The sequence below is a fragment of the Oncorhynchus nerka genome, linkage group LG27 (assembly GCF_034236695.1).
Source record: "Oncorhynchus nerka isolate Pitt River linkage group LG27, Oner_Uvic_2.0, whole genome shotgun sequence".
NCBI classification, from domain to species: domain Eukaryota; kingdom Metazoa; phylum Chordata; class Actinopteri; order Salmoniformes; family Salmonidae; genus Oncorhynchus; species Oncorhynchus nerka.
Window position 1 is genome coordinate 23,729,776 of NC_088422.1, and position 20,486 is coordinate 23,750,261.

The window sequence follows — 20,486 nt, forward strand, 5'->3', positions numbered from 1 at the left end:
ACCCCCTCTCTTGCTCTAATGCTATCGCCTTCCTTCTCCTATCTGTCTCTCTTTCTTATTCATCCCCATCTTTCACTAATCTGCAATGCCTTCTGGGGTAGAACACTGCAACGCTTAGCACTCATCTTCTAGACCCTTTCTCGTCTGCTCTCCTTTCGCAGCCAATCGTCTCTGTCTTCCTCCCTCTAAGACGGTAGATAGCTCACAGATGCATCACACCGCCAGGTCATAAGCATCATCACAGACAGTGCATGATTTCCTTATGGTTAGAATCATAATCAGGACTTTTCCAGATGTGAAAATTGCCCAGGCCGGTAGCTGTGCTTAATATACATACAGCCGGGAAGAACTATTGGATATAGAGCGACGTCAACTTACCAATATTATGACCAGGAATACGACATTCCAAAGCGGGTCCTCGGTTTGGACCACCACCCAGGACAATGGATCTAATCCCAGAAGCCGACCCAAGACAATGGCACTGCAGAAGGGGCAGATGGAGCGGCCTCCTGGTCAGACTCCGTAGACGTGCACATCGCCCGCTGCTCCCAAGTATACTGCTCGCCAATGTTCAGTCTCTTGACAACAAGGTAGACTAAATTTGAATCGGTTCAGCCACCGGGCTTCTCCATGCATCGCGCCGACAGAGATAAACACCTCTCTGGGAAGAGGAAGGGCGGGGGTGTATGCTTCATGATTAACAGCTCATGGTGTTATCATAACAACATACAGGAACTCAAGTCCTTCTGTCCACCCGACCTAGAATTCCTCACAATCAAATGCAGGCCATATTACCTACCAAGAGAATTCTCGTCAGTTATCATCACAGCTGTGTACATTCCCCCTCAAGAAGACACCAAGATGGCCCTCAAGGAACTTCACTGGACTGGAAACTGGAAACCATATATCCTGTAGCTGTAGCTGGGGATTTTAACAAAGCAAAGTTGAGAACAAGGCTACCTAAATTATATCAGCATATTGAATGCACTACGCGCGGGGTAATACACTTGACCACTGCTACTCTAACTAAACCGTGGATGGATGGCGGCTTTCACGCAAAACTGAAAGTGCAAACCACCGCATTTAACCATGGAAAGAGGTCTGGGAAAATGGCTGAATAGTAGTTATTCCCTCTGCAAGGCAATCAAACAAGTGAAATTCCGGTTCAGGGACAAAGTGTAGTCGCAATTCAATGGCTCAGACATGAGACGTATGTGGCAGGGTCTACAGGAAATCACGGACCTCAGAAAGAAAACCAGCCACGTCATGGACATCGACGTCACACTTCCAGACAAACTGAACACTTTCTTTGCCCGCTTTGAGGATAATATAGTGCCACCGTTGCAGCCCGCTAACAATAACTGCACCCCCCCCCTTATCTCCTTCTCCGTGGGCGACGTGAGTAAAACGTTTAAATGTGTTAACTCTCGCAAGGCTGCTGGCCCAGACGGCATCCCTAGCTGCGTTCTCTGAGCATGCGCAGACCAGCTGGCTGGTGTATTTATGGACATATTCAATGACTCGCTATCCCAGTTTGCTGTCCTCACATGCTTCAAGATGGCCACCATTGTTCCTGTACCCAAGAAGGCAAAGATAACTGAGCTAAATTACTACCGCCCCGTAGCACTCACTTCTGTCATCATAAAGTGCTTTGAGAGACTAGTCAAGGATCATATCACTTCCACCTTGCAGGTCACCCTAGACCCACTTCAGTTTGCAAACCGCCCCAACAGGTCCACAGACGATGCAATCGCCATCACACTGCACACTGCCCTATCCCATTTGGATAAGAGGAATACCTATGTAAGAATGCTGTTCATTGACTACAGCTCAGCATTCAACACCATAGTACCTTTCAAGCTCATCATCAAGCTGGAGGCCCTGGGCCTCAACCCCGCCCTATGTAATTGGTTCCTGGACTTTCTGACGGTCCGCCCCCAAGGTGATGAAAGTAGGAAACAACATGTCCACCTTGCTGACCCTCAACACTGGGGTCCTACAATGTTGCGTGCTCACCCCCCTCCTGTACTCCCTGTTCAACCACGACTGTGGCCATGCACGCCTCCAACTCAATCATCAAGTTTGCAGACTACACAACAGTAGTGGGCTTGATAACCAACAATGACGAGACAGCCTAGAGGGAGGTGAGGGCACTCGGAGTGTGGTGTCAGGAAAACAACCTCTCACTCAACATCAACAAAACAAAGGAGATGATTGTGGACTTCAGGAAACCGCAGAGGGAGCACCCCCCTATCCACATCGAAGGGACAGCAGTGGAGAAAGTGGAAAGTTTAAGTTCCTCGGCATACACATCAACGACAAACTAAAATGGTCCACCTACACAGACAGTGTGGTGAAGAAGGCATAACAGCGCCTCTTCAACCTCAGAAGGCTGAAGAAATTTGGCTTGTCACCCAAAACCCTGACTAACTTTTACAGATCCACAATCGATATCATCCTGTCTGGCTTTATCACATTGTGGTACAGCTACTGCTCCTCCCTCAACAGCAAGGCTCTCCAGAGGGTGGTGCGGTCTGCACAACGCATCACTGGGGGCAAACTACCTGCCCTGCATGACACCTACAGGCCCAATGTCACAGGAAGGCAAAAAAGATTATCAAAGACAACCACCCGAGTCACTGCCTGTTCACACCGCTACCATCCAGAAGGCGAAGTCAGTACAGGTGCATCAAAGCTTTGACAGAGAGACTGAAGAACAGCTTTTATCTCAAGGCCCTCAGACTGCTAAAAAGCAATCACTAGCTCAGAGAGGTTGCAGCCTACATGGAGACCCAATCACTGGCCACTTTAACAAATGGATCACTAGTCACTTTAAATAATGCCACTTTAAATAGTACCACTTGAATAATGTTTACATGTCTTACATTACTCATATTATATGTGTCACGCCTTGGTCATTGTATTTTGTGTTTTTGTCATATGTTTGGGTAGGCCAGGGTGTGACATGGGTTTATATGTTATGTTTCGTATTGGGGTTTGTATTATTTGGGATTGCGGCTGATTAGGGGTGTGGTATAGGCTTGGCTGCCTGAGGCGATTCTCAATTAGAGTCAGGTGCTTTCGTTGTCTCTGATTGGGAACCATATTTAGGCAGCCTGAGTTTCGCTTGGTATTTCGTGGGTGTTTGTTCCTGTCTCTGTGTAGTTCACCAGATAGGCTGTATTTAGGTTTCACGTTCTGTTTGTTGTTTTCATAGTATGAGTTATTTCATGTACCACGTTTTCTTTCATTAAAGTAACATGAGTAACCAACACGCTGCATTTCGGTCCGACTCTCTTTCCACAAACGAAGAACGCCGTTACAGAAACACCCACCACTCACGGACCGAGCAGCGTGTAAACTGGCAACGACGTAGACAGCTTCAGGAGCGAAAGGAGGACGTTATGGACGGTAGAGGCATGGAGTATACGACGTGGGAAGAAATCGACAGGTGGGCGTCCGACCCAGAGAGAGTGCAGGAGCCCGCCTGGGATTCACTTCAGCAGTGCGAAGAGGGCTACAGGCTAATGGAGTCAAAGAGGAAAACACGATGACGCAGAGCGAAAACCGAAAGTAACGGGGGAGAGCGCAGAGAGAGAGTGGCTGAGGTAGGAGTCAGACCTGAGCCTACTCTCCCTGTAAATTGTGAGGAGCAGCAATATAAGGACTTCTGGTCTTGGGAGAGGATATTAGACGGTAAAGGACCCTGGGCGCAGCCTGGAGAATATCGCCGTCCCAAGGAAGAAATAGAAGCGGCTAAAGCGGAGAGGCGCAGGTATGAGGAGACAGCACGGCGACGCGGTTGGAAGCCGGAAAAGCAGCCCCAAAAAATTATTGGGGGGGGGCTAGAAGGGAGTATGTTTATGCCAGGTAGGAGACCTGCGCAAACTCCCTGTGCTCACCGTTGGGCTAGAGAGACCGGGCAGGCACCGTGTTATGCTATGGAGCGCACGGTGTTTCCAGTGCGGGTGCAGAGCCAGGTGCAGCACATACCAGCCCTTCCTATTGGCCGGGCTAGAGTGGGCATCGAGCCAGGTAATCTTGGGCAGGCTAGGTGCTCAAGAGCTCCAGTGCGCCTGCACGGTCCGGTCTATCCAGAGCCACCTCCACACACCAGTCCTCCGGTAGCAGCTCCCTGCACCAGGCTTCCTGTGCGTGTCCTCGATCCAATACCACCAGTTCCAGCACCACGCACCAGGCCTTCAGTGCGCCTCGCCTGTTCAACACAGCCAGAGCCTTCCTTCCCTCCTACGCTGTCGGAGTCTCCCGCCTGTTCAGCACAGCCAGAGCCTTCCTTCCCTTCTACGCTGTCGGAGTCTCCCGCCTGTTCAGTGCAGCCAGAGCCTGTATCCTCTCCTGCGCTGCCGGAGCCTCCTGCCTGTTCGGAGCAGCCTGAGCTGCCAGTCTGCAGAGATCTGTCAGTCTGCCAAGTGCTGTCAGTCTGCATGAAGCAGCCAGATCTGTTAGTCTGCCCAGCGCCGCCAGTGCTCCCAGTCTGCCCAGCGTCGCCAGTCTGCCCAGCGTCGCCAGTCTGCCCAGCGTCGCCAGTCGGCCCAGCGTCGCCAGTCTGCCCAGCGCCGCCAGTGCTCCCAGTCTGCCCAGCGCCGCCAGTGCTCCCCGTCTGCCCAGCGCCGCCAGTGCTCCCAGTCTGTCCAGCGCCGCCAGTGCTCCCAGTCTGCCCAGCGCCGCCAGTGCTCCCCGTCTGCCCAGCGCCGCCAGTGCTCCCCGTCTGCCCAGCGCCGCCAGTGCTCCCTGTCTGCCCAGCGCCGCCAGTGCTCCCAGTCTGCCCAGCGCCGCCAGTGCTCCCAGTCTGCCCAGCGTCGCCAGTCTGCCCAGCGTCGCCAGTCTGCCCAGCGCCGCCAGTCTGCCAGGATCCACCAGATCTGCCAGACAACCAGTCTCTTCCAGATCTGCCAGACAACCAGTCTCTTCCAGATCTGCCAGACAACCAGTCTCTTCCAGATCTGCCAGACAACCAGAATCTTCCAGTTCCGCCAGCCAGCCAGGATTTACCGGAGCCTACTACCTGTCTGAGCTTCATCTCAGTACTGAGCTTCCTCTCAGTACTGGGATTCCTCTCAGTCCCGGGCATCCCCTCGGTCCCGGGCATCCCCTCGGTCCCGGGCATCCCCTCGGTCCCGAGCTGCCCCTCGGTTCCGAGCTGCCCCTCTGTCCCGAGCTGCCCCTCTGTCCCGAGCTGCCCCTCTGTCCCGAGCTGCCCCTCTGTCCCGAGCTGCCCCTCTGTCCCGAGCTGCCCCTCTGTTACGAGCGGCTCCTCAGTTATGTGGGGATCTGGGTGAGGACTATTAGGCCATGGTCGGCGGAGAGGGTGGATTATCCCGGGACGCGAAGGGGAGGAACAAGGACATTAATGGAGTGGGGTCCACGTCCCGAGCCAGAACCGCCACCATGGACAGACGCCCACCCGGACCCTCCCTATGCTCTTGAGGTGCGTCCGGGAGTCCGCACCTTAGGGGGGGGGGGTTCTGTCACGCCTTGGTCATTGTATTTTGTGTTTTTGTCATATGTTTGGGTAGGCCAGGGTGTGACATGGGTTTATATGTTATGTTTCGTATTGGGGTTTGTATTATTTGGGATTGCGGCTGATTAGGGGTGTGGTATAGGCTTGGCTGCCTGAGGCGATTCTCAATTAGAGTCAGGTGCTTTCGTTGTCTCTGATTGGGAACCGTATTTAGGCAGCCTGAGTTTTGCTTGGTATTTCGTGGGTGTTTGTTCCTGTCTCTGTGTAGTTCACCAGATAGGCTGTATTTAGGTTTCACGTTCTGTTTGTTGTTTTCATAGTATGAGTTATTTCATGTACCACGTTTTCTTTCATTAAAGTAACATGAGTAACCAACACGCTGCATTTCGGTCCGACTCTCTTTCCACAAACGAAGAACGACGTTACAATATGTATATACTGTATTTTATACCATCTATTGCACCTTGCCTATGCCGCTCGGCCATTGCTCATCCATATATTTATATGTACATATTCTAATTCACTCTTTTTAGATTTGTGTGTATTAGGTAGTTGTTGGGGAATTGTTAGAATACTTGTTAGATATTACTGCACTGTCAGAACCAGAAGTACAAGCACTTCGCTACACTCGCATTAACATCTGCTAACCATGTGTATGTGACCAATAACTTTTGATTTGATTTGATATAGTAATACATTTGCATTCCAATACCTTACACCACATATGTCAGAGTCAAGGCCCGCGGGCCACATCCGGCCCGCAAGAAGGTTTTTACGGCCCCTGGGATGATCTTGATTTATTATTAGAACCGGCCCGCAGCAAGCCGGCAGCCCGCAGATCTTTTACACGCACCAATACTACATTTCCCACAATGCAAAGGTGACGCACCGAGCAGTAGGCTGCTTCATTTCAATATTTATTGGCACAGCAGTCGTCAGCATCACAGTAAAATTAACTTTCAGATACCCATCAAAAATGGCAAAACGGAAGGTGGATACTGAGAACCGGGGGTTTCAAACAAGGTGGGAGTCGGAGTATATGTTCACGAAGGTAGCTGGAAAACCTGTGTGTCTTCTGTGTGGAGAAAGTGTGGCGGTACTGAAAGAGTATAATCTGAGACGACATTATGAAACGAAACACGCGGACAAAAACAAGAATATGGACATGGAACAAAGGCTACAAAAGGCAGAGGAATTAAAACGAGGCCTCAAATCTCGACAGGCTCTGTTCAAAAAAGCCAAATCACAAGGCCAGGCTGCTGTCAAGGCCAGTTTTATTTTGGCAGAAGAGATCGCTAAATCAGCCCGGCCATTTACGGAGGGGGATTTCATCAAAAACTGCATGATTAAAGTTTGTGACGAAGTTTGCCCAGAAAAAGGCAACTCTTTTAAATGTGAGTCTGAGCAGAAACACCATTGCCGAGAGAGTAGACCAGTTGTCCATCAATCTAAAAGAGCAGCTTGTGAAAAAGGGAAAAGATTTTATTGCATATTCCTTGGCTGTGGATGAGAGCACCGACATTTCTGACATTGCCCAGTTGTCAATTTTCATCCGCGGAGTGGACTCCAACCTAAGCGTGACAGAGGAGTTTTTGGCTTTACGTCCTATGCATGGCACAACTACGGGGCATGATTTGTATGAAGAGGTGTCAAGATGTGTAAATGAGATGGAGCTGCCTTGGGAAAAACTCGTGGGTTTGACAACCGACGGAGCACCTGCGATGTGTGGACACAGGAGCGGACTGGTGGCGAGAAGATACGGGAAAAGATGCAAGAGGAAAACGCGACAGGTGAGCTGACAGCTTATCATTGTATCATACACCAGGAAGCGTTGTGCGGTAAAGCCTTGAAAATGGAGCATGTAATGAGCATCATCACGCGCACAGTTAACTTTATCAGAGCCAAAGGTTTGAATCACCGCCAGTTCAAGGCATTTCTGACGGAGTTAGAAACGGAGCATGGTGATTTGCCTTATCACACAGAGGTGCGATGGCTAAGCCAGGGAAAGGTGCTTCAAAGATGTTTCGAGCTTCGTGAGGAGATTTGTCTGTTCTTGGACAGCAAAGGGAAAGACACAACACAACTCCGAGACGAAATGTTTCTGTGTGAAATGGCTTTTCTGTGTGACATTACGAGTCATCTGAATGCAATAAACTTGCAGCTGCAGGGTCGGGATCGTGTCATCTCTGATATGTACAGTACAGTGAAGGCATTTAAAACCAAACTGACTCTGTGGGAGACGCAGATGCGGAAAGAAAATTTGAGCCACTTTCCCAGCTGCCAGACCATGAAAGAGAAGCTCTCTACCAGTGCGTTCCCGAGCACACAGTTGGCTGATAAAATAGGTATGCTTGCCGCTGACTTTCGACGCCGATTTGCTGACTTTGAAGCACAAAAAGCAGGTTGGAACTGCTCGGTAACCCATTTGCTGTTGACGTGGAAAGCTCACCACCAAACCTCCAAATGGAGTTGATTGACCTCCAATGCAATGATGCACTGAGGGCAAAATATGCGGCAGTGGGTGCTGCGGAGTTCGCCCGTTCCTCCCGGCACAATGCCCCAGCTGCGCATCCAGGCTGCTCAAACGTTGTCTATGTTTGGCAGCACATACCTGTGTGAACAACTGTTTTCTTTGATGAACCTGAACAAAACATCACACAGAAGTCGACTTACTGCTGAACACCTCCACTCAATTCTGAGGATTTCTTCAGCTCAGAGCCTTACCCCGAACATTGATGAACTTGTGGAAAAGATGGGACACCACCAAGTATCACCCTCAACCTCAAACAAGTGAACATTACTGTGCAATCACATATTTAGAGTTTTTACTCAGTTCAAGTTTAAAAGTTAAAATTTAATATTTGTTTTCACTGCATGTTACTTCTCCTTAAACAAAGTGTTGTTTTTGATTAATAGATTTTTGCACTTTATTTTTTTGTATTTCAATCCAATTATATTTTTAAAATATTTCAGTTGAGTGGATGATAGAAAATTGCTATTATTGTTTTTTCTTTGAAGTAAATTTAGCCCACTTTTGCTAAAATAGAAAATATAGTCTACTGATGGTGCCTTGAATACCGGTTTCTTTCATTTAATGTTCATGTTATGGGGATATTTATATAAAGGAAATTTGTCTTTTGTGTCTGTTGAAAATTAAAGATTACTGACAGAGCCATAAGAAAATATTGCTTTATTTATCTGATCATATTGTAATATATTTGTTAGGTTTTCAGTAGGTTCAATTAGGTTCACTAGACTATATGCGTCATTTAAAAAATTTTCAATGAACATTCGATTAGTCCGGCCCTCGTCTTGTAGCTGATTTTTTTATTTGGCCCTCCGTCCATTTGACTTTGACACCCCTGCCTTACACCAAGGAAACTTAGCTCTGAGGTGCAGTATGCAAATTCAGTGGGGGAAGAATGAGTCCGTAGCAATTGCAAAGCCACAAACACATACCAGTTAACAGAATGATGACACAAATGAGTATGAAAATGTATAGAGCTGGTTCACATGAGTATTGTGTGTATTCCACACTCATTCAGAATCTGGTCTTGTTTACCAACTATGGTGGGGAAATCTAAGATCTGGATTACTTCCTGCTCCTCTGTTTCATTGGGAGGGGACTTGAATGGCCTTCTATAACTTCCTGTCCCTGTGATCACCAATCTTGTGTATATTTGCACTGCATTGTACCTGGGGAAATAGGTATTGTGAAAACACCTGCATGAATCCTTCTGGGATAGTTGGATGTGGATACTGTACGTCCACACTTGAACGCAAGGTCTTATTCATACAGCGAAAGCAATTACATTTTTCCCCAATTTCATATAGCTTTGTATCTCGGACTGTGTCAATGTTTATTTTTACGTGGCATTTATATGCAGCCAGCCACCTATTAAATTGAAAGACAGACACAAACCGATGAAGGACAAAATGAACAACATGTGACCTTGAAAACAACCTGACAGTGAATCCAATCATTCCAGGGGGAAAATCTACAACAACAACAACAACAAGAGGCTATGTGATAGATATGAAGACGGCAACACTTGACAAGTAATCTCATTTCAGACGTCTGTACTATGACGCGGGCCAGATAGAGCTGTCCCATTTACTGCTGCGGGGGATGGGCATCAAAGCAGAGATTTAAACAGATAGTACAGTACTGTAGTGTATACACAGACTTACTGCGTTATAGGATTTCAGCTTAACTTCAGTAAGTATTAAGATTATTTTAGACAGTCATGCATTCAGTCATCTCATGGTACTACAAACACCTAAACTTCCCACAACCTCCTCCATTTAAAAACAAACTAACTGTGACAAAATTAATTTGATCATTTAGGCAAAATGTTGCACTTGGGATTTGAATTCTTCATACAGTATACAGTACCAGTCAAACGTTTGGACACACCTACGCATTCAAGGGTTTTTCTTTATTTTTACTATTTTCAACGTTGTAGAATAACAGTGAAGACATCAAAACTATGAAATAACATTGAATCATTTCGTAACCAAAAAGTGTTAAATAAATCAAAATATATTTTACATTTGAGATTCTTCAAAGTAGCCACCCTTTGCCTTGATGACAGCTTTGCACGCTCTTGGCATTCTCTCAACCAGCTTCACCTGGAATGCTTTTCCAACAGCCTTGAAGGAGTTCCCACATATGCTAAGCACTTGTTGGCTGCTTTTCTTTCACCCTGCGGTCCAACTCATCCAAAACCATCTCAACTGGGATGAGGTTGGGTGATTGTGGAGGCCAGGTCATCTGCTGCAGCACTCCATAACTCTCCTTCTTGGTCAAATAGCCCTTACACAGCCTGGAGGTGTGCTGGGTCATTGTCCTGTTGAAAAACAAATGATAGTCCCACTAAGCGCAAACCAGATGGGATAGCTTATCGCTGCTGGTTAAGTGTGCCTTGAATTCTAAATAAATCACAGACAGTGTCACCAGCAAAGCACCCCCACACCATCAAACCTCCTCCTCCATGCTTCCACACATGTGGAGATCATCAGTTCATAGCGGGTCGGAACCAAAAGACTCAAATTTGGACTCATCAGACCAAAGGACAGATTTCCACCTGTCTAATGTCCATTGCTCGTGTTTCTTGGCCCAAACAAGTCTTCTTCTTATTAGTGTCCTTAGTAGTGGTTTCTTCGCAGCAATTCGACCATGGCCTGATTCACACAGTCTCCTCTGAACAGTTGATGTTGAGATGTGTCTGTTACTTGAACTCTGTGTATCATTTATTTGGGCTGCAATTTGGGCTGCAATTTCTGAGGCTGGCATCTCTAATGAACTTATGCTCTGCAGCAGAGGTAACTCTTGGTCTTCCTTTCCTGTGGCAGTCCTCATGAGAGCCAGTTTCATCATAGCGCTTGATGGTTTTTGCGACTGAAATTTTCCAGATTGACTGACCTTCATGTCTTAAAGTAATGATGGGCTGTCATTTCTCTTTGCTTATTTCAGCTGTTACTTGACATAATATGGACTTGGTCTTTTACCATATTGGGCTCTTCTGTAAACCACCCCTACCATGTCGCAACACAACTGATTGGCTCAAATGAATTATGAAGGAAAGAAATTCCACAAATTAACTTCTAACAAGGCACACCTGTTAATTGAAATGCATTCCGGGTGACTAACTCATGCAGCTGGTTGAGAGAATGCCAAGAGTGTGCAAAGCTGTCATCAAGGCAAAGGGTGGCTAATTTGAAGGATCTCAAAGATAAAATATATGTTGATTTGTTTAACACTTTTTTGGTTACTACATGACTCCATATGTGTTATTTCATAGTTTTGATGTCTTCACTATTATTCTACAATGTAGAAAATAGTAAAAATAAAGAAAAACCCTTGAATGAGTAGGTGTGTCCAAACGTTTGACTGGTACTGTATGTATATACTATGTATACTTGTGTGTTTAAGTCTGTAAATATCTGTTTTTAAGTGGCAGAATATACTGTATACTGTGTTATTACTCACAAATGGTACCTCAGTGAAATATATCCTTCTTCACTACTTATCCACCTTCCAAACAACTATCAAAAGTATTTACTATAATGATTAATCAATGTGAGCTCAAAAACCTTCACTACATCTAAGATGGAGAGTTCCATACGGGAAATTAAGGTGTCCTATGACTTCCTGTTTCGTGTTTACTTGCCCATTATTTCTTTGGGACTTGATTGAAGACTCGTGTACACAAGCAACTACACTCTTATGTGTCGTGTATAAACGTGTGTGTGTGTGTGTGTGTGTGTGTGTGTGTGTGTGTGTGTGTGTGTGTGTGTGTGTGTGTGTGTGTGTGTGTGTGTGTGTGTGTGTGTGTGTGTGTGTGTGTGTGTGTGTGTGTGTGTGTGTGCGTGCGTGCGCACTTACGTTGTCCCTCTGGCTGTCCCCGACCCGGGCATTCTTTTGCATTGTGTGTTCCGCCTCTCAGACTTGGGGCCTTCGATCACACTGAGCAATACAGACAGGGGACTGTTGAGAAAAGGAAAGGCCCATAGAGATGCTTTATTCATTTCTATAATTATATACATCTCACCATATAAGCTTGAGTTCCAATGCTTCTGCTTCAGGTAATGTTTGGCCAGGAATAATACAGCATTGTTATTCACAGAAAAGGTATAATATTAAGTCTAACCTTACTGCTGTCTGGTACAATACTTTGAAAAGAAAGTAGACTTTTAGCTGCTGATAATTTTCAGGAACTGTTTCTGTAGCAGAGTAGGTAGTCTGTTTTTCACAACTGTTTTGGGGACTATACTGTACGGTGGTATACAAAACCTTGGTGAAATCTGTCAATAATAAAAGCAAAATTTGTCATGATCTTTTTGGTTTTGACACTCACTGTATGCAAGTAGTTTACACCAAAGTTTCAGCCATGGGCAAATCTCAAATGACACTTTTCCTCATCTAATCTCTTCCTAATCCAGTCATTGTAGATGCAGACCAAGTAATCAACTGAGACAAATCAGTTGATTCAGTTCGCATGGGGGTTATCTGACCTGAGTACATTTGTCTCCACGGCAACCAAACTGGGTTTGTTGTGTGTGTGTGTGCGTGCGTGCGTGCGTGCGTGCGTGCGTGCGTGCGTGCGTGCGTGTGTGTAAACCAGCATATTACCTGTGAGTAAGGAGCTGTGCTATACTCCACTGACCCATTAGCCTGCATTAAAGCCCAGGTGGTAAAAGTCTGTAAATTACCAGCCAGTATTCAAGCCTACTCTATTTCTAAAGCCTACTGTAATAACCCCCATTTCCACCAGCCATGCACACAATTACAGGGCAAGGGACCAAGGTGAGCAAATACTAGTTTGTTTTGCTGTCCCTATTACGCTAAGTGGACTTGGAGAAAATAATAATCCATGTTTGTTTTACTGGGCACTAATAGGTTCAATCTAGATATAAAACCACAATAAACAACAGATTAGGATTAACCTCAGGTGGCACGGAGGTTAACAACAGCAGAGTACTGGCCAACTACTGTGGTCAAGACAAGCACTGGTACGACTAGCAACAACAATGTGACGTCATCTATAAGTATGGGTGGATCTCTATTGTTCTCCAAACGCTGATGAAGGCTGCAGCTGAAACTTGTCCACTTGTTTTTACCTCTGCTGCTAAAAAAAAAGACATTAAAACTTTAAGTATATTTCAGTGTGTGAGGGTTTTTCCTTTCTTCCAGTATATGCCTGTTGAACCCGGCACCCAAATATATTTGTTGACTACAAACATTTGAGCTGAGCATGCCAATTTCTCTTTCTACTAACAACAGGTTATATGTAAAAAAAAATACATACCAGGCCAGTGCTTATATGTATATTACACACAGTGTATATTGTCTTTTTTAGGAGGTTACACACAAAAGAGATACACCACTTGTTATAATCAGTGCAAAGTGGATCTTCCTGTTGTTGATATTTACACCTACACTCTTAGAAAAAAGGGTTCTAAATGGGTTATTCGGCTCTCCCCGTAGGGTTCCATGTAGAACCCTCTGTGGAAATGGTTCTACATTTAACCCAACAGGGTTATGCCTAGAACCAAAGGGGTTCTACCTGTAATAAAAACATATCCTTCAAAGGGTTATCCTATGTGGACAGCCGTAGAACCCTTTTAGGTTCTAGATAGCAACTTGTTTTTCTATGTGTAATGGAAAGTTCAATAAAAAAACATGTTCTTCCTTATTAGAACCAAACACATTTCAATCTTGTGCTTCTTGCTGTTATCTACCTGAGAATAGTTGAATGACGGTCCACAGAAGGCACAGTTAATCCTCCAGGTCTCTGCTCTACTCTGCTCCTTGGTCTCCACACTGTGACAATAGATTTAAATCCTCTGTAGTTTTTACTCTGCAAAATGTATATATTTCTTCAAACTGGGCTTAATTGTACCACAATGGCTACAACAATGGATCTAGGAAAATGTAAGGATATTACGCTACCTGTCTACACCGTCAATGTCAACAACAATACTGAATCAAGGCCATTCCAATGTGTTAGCTGTCCCTCCGGAACTATCCTTACGCACACCTGGCCCCTATTCCCACAGATTGTATTTGTAAATATGTGCCATTTGGTTTCCATTGGGCTGTCGATTATTGTTACTATGTCTGTTGGTGCGTGTGAGTACCTGTGCTGTGTGTTTTGGCTTTCGTGCCGTTGTGGATTGAGCAGATGATTACCGGTCCCATCCCGTGTGTTAATCATTGTGCGCATGTGTTATTTATTCGAGGTGCTCCTCGCTCTTCTGTTTTGGGTTTCTACCCTGATTTGTTACGTGTTTGTTTGGTCTTCATCTCTGTGCCTCTACACGGTACGCCGTAATTTGTGCTTAATAAAAAAAACGTATTATGCATTCCTGCGCCTGTCTCCCGAATAATTTATACCAGCGTGACATTAGCTCTCATCAGCAGAGAGAATGTACTTTAAATGAGAGCCACGACACAAAGTATATCTTCCACTCCAGTCCTATCCTCTGGACAATCTACACTAAATACAGCCGTAGCAACAGGACGCCCACACAATTATCACAGAGTCTTTGGTCAGTGGCTGCCTGCTCATCGATTTGACTGTGGAGAGCGCAGCATAATTGGTCATGGTGCCAGAGCCCCTGTGGGACATTACTGAAGAGCCACAAACACACAGTGAGTTCAGCCTTGTTGCTATTGTCAGGCAAGGAGTGCAAAGGTAAACACTTTTTTTTTCTTTGAAATAATTCAACCTCACAGTTTGAAGCTGTGATACCCAAGAAGGGGGAAGGGAAACGTTGCTGTGTGTTGCATTGATTGTATTGATTGAATTGAGGCTCCATGAGAACTGTTGTCTGCCAGATCCTGTATTTGTGTTACTTTGAAACAGTGTCTTGTGCCATGAGTGCACATGCAGGGTTGTGGCAATGTTGCTGTTGTAAGGTCACAAAAACCGACAGAGCTTAGCTTGACAATATTAGCTTGATAATATTGGTGTAGTAGTGATGGCTCAAACCCCAGGGATTCCCATGAGAACTGTTTGTGAACAAGGTTATACCAGGCAGAATAGGACTTCTGCTGTGAGCCAGATGAGGCAATAGGCTTCTACTACAGACCAACTTCATTAATTACTGATTGACTGACTACTAGTCTTTGTCATTGACTGACATTTTGAACAATTACAGCACAGTAAAGAAACTGTATTTTTCAGGCAGGATTTAAAAGTGCACTGGTATTGTAGCTAAAGCAAGGATTCAATTAACCTTGGAACTTTTTGGGGGTTATTCAGAAGCTACATACATACCGTTATGAATTAATTTTCAAACAGCACTCTCTAAACAATGCCACATTAAACATGCTGATGTAGAAATGGAAAAAGCAATACAGAAGATGAATCTATGAAGTGAAAAGAAAGTAGGACAGTGAGTCTGGAGCAGGAGAGATAGTTCTGGGATACATAGAGGGAGAGCGAGAGAGTGGGGGGGGAGAGCATTATTCATGCAATATATTATTCAACCTGTTATTCATGCTCAGACAGAGGACAAAAGCCTTTTTACATGCAAACATTAAATTAAATATCCATGGGTGTTAATGTATGTTAATCAAGAGTCAGCTGTCACAGGTGTTGGGTTTGTTTATTTCGTTATAGAAGTGTTCTTGTCTAAGGTAAAACTCTGTGCCTGTTTGTGCAAATTAAAGTGACCAAACTTAATATGGGAATGAACAAAATTTGTACAAAAATGTTGTCAATAATTCTTTCTGTTTGCAACAAAGCCCTGCATTCTGAATGACCTTAGCAGTTCAAGCTGACATCATACAAGACTAAACACACATGCGCGTGCACACGTACACACACACAGTACAATAAACAGGTGAGCTGTCTCCTATGCTCCAGTTATCATATGGCACACTCACGTCTCAGTCCTTGTGACATCACAACAACGCCTGCCTCGTAAACTCAGCTGGCCTCGCTGTGAAGAGCTACCATTCTGTAATGAGCTGTCTTCACTTGAGCTGAGACTCAGGGTCTCTGCAGGGTGGACACACTGCAGGGTGGACACACATCACACGCCTATCCCACTCATGCAAAACCACTGGCAGTGTGTGTGGTTGTGTGCGTGTGTGTGTAGGGGTGGGGATTGGGGTCTGGAGGCGGCAGACTTTATGTGGGAGACGATGGGGGGTTGATTCGTCAGGTCTAGCATCAGTTCTGAATGACTCACCAATTGTATCCTACTGTGTCTGAAACAGAGTGAGGAGATTGTAGATTGCAATCTACAGGCCATTGACTAAGGACAGAAGGGAAGGGAACTTAAATTATGCCCACAGTCCACCATTTCTCTGGCTGTCCTTTTGATACATTCTCTGTTACGTTTTTCAATTAACTTTCTGCCATCTTTTGGAGAGGGATGAGAGAGGGATGAATGTTTCCGTAGAATCACATTAGAAGTGTGGACATTAATGAGCTGAGATATGGCTCTCCACTGCTAAAGGTCACGGAGTATGTGTAATATGTGTCACATCAAACAGCTACTAGAATACTTTATTAGACATCTACGACTCCTCTCCAATTATTGAACTCCCTCTGCCCCGTTATTGAATCATTCCTCAGGACCATCACATCCTCTTACTCTAGTCATTGTATTAGGCCAAATGAGTTGAAGCTGAGCACACAGTACAATGAAGAGGGTGCTAGGCTTCGTACTGTATCATTTATATACTGTGTAAACTATCTGACAGAGCTTACAGTAACACAATGCTGATTCTACAGCATTTATTGACCAATCAAAACAGAAGCTGCTCTGTGGGGTGCTCGCAGCCTGTGATGTTGTCATGTTACTGTAATGGGAGATGACATCAACAGATTATATCAGCGTCTCATGGATGTTACAACAGCACTGGCCTGTTAACAGTAAGCTTTTAATATACTGTACTTTGTATCCCTCATTTATTTAAGTGTTTCCTTTATTTTGGCAGTAACCTGTATATGTCTTTAAACACATATAAGATCACTGAACCTTTATGGGTGGGAAAGAGTTTCAGAAGATTTATAGTCCATGGACGCAATACAAAACCGGAGAAAATAATAATAGGCTGACCACTTTCCTCAGAACAAAATTGGTATTATCAACAGATAGGTATGCTTCTTTCCAACGCTTTTATTTTGAACGAAATTACAACCCATCCCAAATTACACTGCTTAGGAAATCGATTGGCTGTGCTCTCTTTGTGCTGTCCTCTTAGATTTTTACCTGTCCTCTCCAATGTATGTCATTTATATGGGCAGAAATTAGGCTCATCTACTCTGCGTCCTTTAATTTACCTAGACGTCAGAATAAATCATCATACTGTTGTTAGCCATTTATGTTACTCTTCAATATCACAAACCCCAAAGCAAGTCAAGGGGAGGAAAATCGGATTATTCGAAGAGGACAAATCATACAGGGAGGTAGATGGTCATTCTCCCCTGTCCTCAGTGATGCTCTTTCAGGGATTTTCTCCTGTGGTTCTCTCCCCAGAACAAAGGGACAGCATGTCGTTTTTTAACCCAGCCCTAGCCTGTTGTTGACAAATTACAATGTGTTACAATAAAACTAGCCAATGGTCAAATAACAAGTAACCTATTTCAGAAGACATATTCCCCCCATGTCTCTGAACCATTGATCAATATTTCCCTATTACAGAAAAAACACTATTTCCATTGATCGTTAGTTCTAGTCCTCTTGACCTCTCGTACTCTGTCTCTGCGTTGTGTATTTATCTTCGACATATTCTTACACTATTGACTCAATAATTGTGTTTTGTCCATTAAGTGCCTTGCCAAGATAACTGGTGATCCATTCTTGAAACTAAATGGATTCTGGGGAGAGGACAGGAGACTAGCCTAAAGGTAAAGCCAAGCTGAGAGTAGTGTTGGGAATAGGAATGGGCTTTGCTACTTTTCCAGCTACTCCACTGGCTGAAATGACAACAAAGAAAGTGATTAAACTGCAGCTCCTCCAAGTGGCAGCAGCAGAAAACAGACTATCAGAAAATAGGACAAAGAAAACACAAACTTCAAAAAGTGAAATCTAAGAAATCCTAAATATCTTATATTGAGTGATAGGCTAATTCACTTATAGGTGCAACATGGAGAAATGCTCTGCCATTTCCTGGTTGCTAAAATGTTAATAGTTCTCCTTATTTCAGTTTATGTAACAAAACAAGCAAGTGTAGAGAATCATTGTACCATCTAAATGGCCGGGAGCGTACCGGAGCTGAAGCCCGTTCACCTACTCACCAACAACATATACAGCGCATTCGGAAAATATTCAGACCCCTTGACTTTTTCCACATTCTGTTGGGTTACAACCCTATTCTAAGATTGTCCCACAAAGCAAAAACCAGTTTATAAAAAATGCAGAAATATAACATTTACATAAGTATTCAGACCCTTTAGTAAGTACTCTGGCAGCGATTAATGCCTGAATGGGAGTTTCTCCCATTCTTCTCTGCAGATCCTCTCAAGCTCTGTCAGGTTGACAGGCACACACCTTTCTATATAAGGTCCCAGAGTTGACAGTGCATGTCAGTGTAAAAATGAGATCCCTGGTGAAAACCTGCTCCAGAGCGCTCAGGACCTCAGACTGGGGCGAAGGTTCACCTTCCAACAGGACAACAACCCTAAGCACACAGCCAAGACAACGCAGGAGTGGCCCAGCTAGAGCCCGGACATGAACCCGATCAAACATCTCTGGAGAGACCTGAAAATAGCTGTGCAGCGACACTCCCCATCCAACCTGACAGAGCTTGAGAGGATCTGCAAAGAAGAATGGGAGAAACTCCCCAAATACAAGTGTGCCAAGCTTGTAGCGTCATACCCAAGAAGACGCGAGGCTGTAATCGCTGCCAAAGGTGCTTCAACAAAGGTGCTTCAAGTACTGAGTAAAGGGTCGGAATACTTCTATAAAGGTGATATTTCAGTTCTCCTATTTTAAAACATTTGCAAAAATTTCAAAAATGTATATACAGTACCAGTCAAAAGTTTGGACACATCTACTCATTCAAGGGTTTTTCTTTATTTTTTACTTTTTTATGCATTGTAGAATAATAATGAAGACATCAACATTATGGAATAACTTACACCACCGTTAAAAAGTTTGGGGCTCACATTAAAATAACATCAAATTGATCAGAAATACAGCGTAGACATTGTTAATGTTGTAAATGACTATTGTAGCTGGAAATGGCTTTTTCTTTGAAACTCTGCCTAGAAGGCCAGCATTTCGGAGTCGCCTTTTCACTGTTGACATTGAGACTGGTGTTTTGCGGGTTCTATTTAATGAAGCTGCCAGTTGAGGACTTGCAAGGCGGCTGTTTCTCAAACTAGACACTCAAATGTACTTGTCCTCTTGCTCAGTTGTGCACCGGGGCCTCCCACTCCTCTCTCTATTCTGGTTAGGGCCCGTTTGCGTTGTTCTGTGAAGGGAGTAACACAGCGTTGTATGAGATCTTCAGTCCCTTGGCAATTTCTTGCATGGAATAGCCTTCATTTCTCAGAACAAGAATAGACTGATGAGTTTCAGAAGAAAGGGCTTTGTTTTTGGCCATTTTGAGCCTGTAATCAAACCCACAAATGTTGATGCTCTAGATACTCAACTAGTCTAAAGGTCAGTTTTATTGCTTCTTTAATCAGAACAACAGTTTGCAGCTGTGTACAAAAAGGGTTTTCTTAATGCTCAATTAGCCTTTTAAAATTAAACTTTAAAAAATGATTTCAACTTTATTTAACCAGGTAAGCTAGTTGAGAACAAGTTCTCCTAGCCAAGATAAAGCAAAGCAGTGTGACACAAACAACAACACAGAGTTACACATGGAATAAGCAAGCTTACAGTCAATAACACAATAGAAAAGTCTATATAAAGTGTGTGCAAATGGCATGAGGAGGTAAGGCAATAAATAGGCCATAGTAGCGAAGTAATTACAATTTAGCAAAATAACATCGGAGTGATAGATGAGCAGATGATGATGTGCAAGTAGAAATACTGGTGTGCAAAGAGCAGAAAAGTAAATAAAAACAATATTGGGATGAGGTAGGTAGATTGGGGTGGCTATTTACAGATGGGCTGTGTACAGCTGCATTGATTGGTTAGCTGCTCAGACAGCTGATGTTTAAAGTTAGTGAGGGAAATATAAAGTCTCCAGCTTCAGCGATTTTTGCAATTCGTTCCAGTCACTGGCAGCAGAGAACTGGAAGGAAAGGCGGCCAAAGGATGTGTTGGCTTTGGGGATGACCAGTGAGATATACCTGCTGGAACGTGTGCTACGGGTGGGTGTTGTTATCGTGACCAGTGAACTGAGATAAGGCGGAGCTTTACCTAGCATAAACTTTTAGATGACCTGGAGCCAGTGGGTCTGGCGACGAATATGTAGCGAGAGCCAGCTGACTAGAACATACAGGTCGCAGTGGTGGGTGGTATAAGGTGCTTTAGTAACAAAACGGATGGCACTGTGATAAACGGCATCCAGTTTGCTGAGTAGAGT

At 44.6% G+C, this 20,486-nt stretch overlaps 1 protein-coding gene and 1 pseudogene across 1 annotated transcript in view; one reads left to right on the forward strand and one right to left on the reverse strand.

The window, feature by feature from the left end:
• The window catches only part of LOC115111177 (3',5'-cyclic-AMP phosphodiesterase 4D), a 55,633-nt gene extending 43,664 nt beyond the window's left edge, over positions 1-11,969 (reverse strand). Inside the window, exon 1 of the mRNA XM_029637042.2 lies at positions 11,871-11,969. Coding sequence (XP_029492902.1) covers positions 11,871-11,912 — 42 coding nt within the window. The 5' untranslated portion in view covers positions 11,913-11,969. The remainder of the gene's footprint in view (positions 1-11,870) is intronic.
• On the forward strand, positions 6,236-8,724 carry LOC135565194 (general transcription factor II-I repeat domain-containing protein 2-like; annotated as a pseudogene).
• Positions 11,970-20,486: the final 8,517 nt, after the last annotated feature.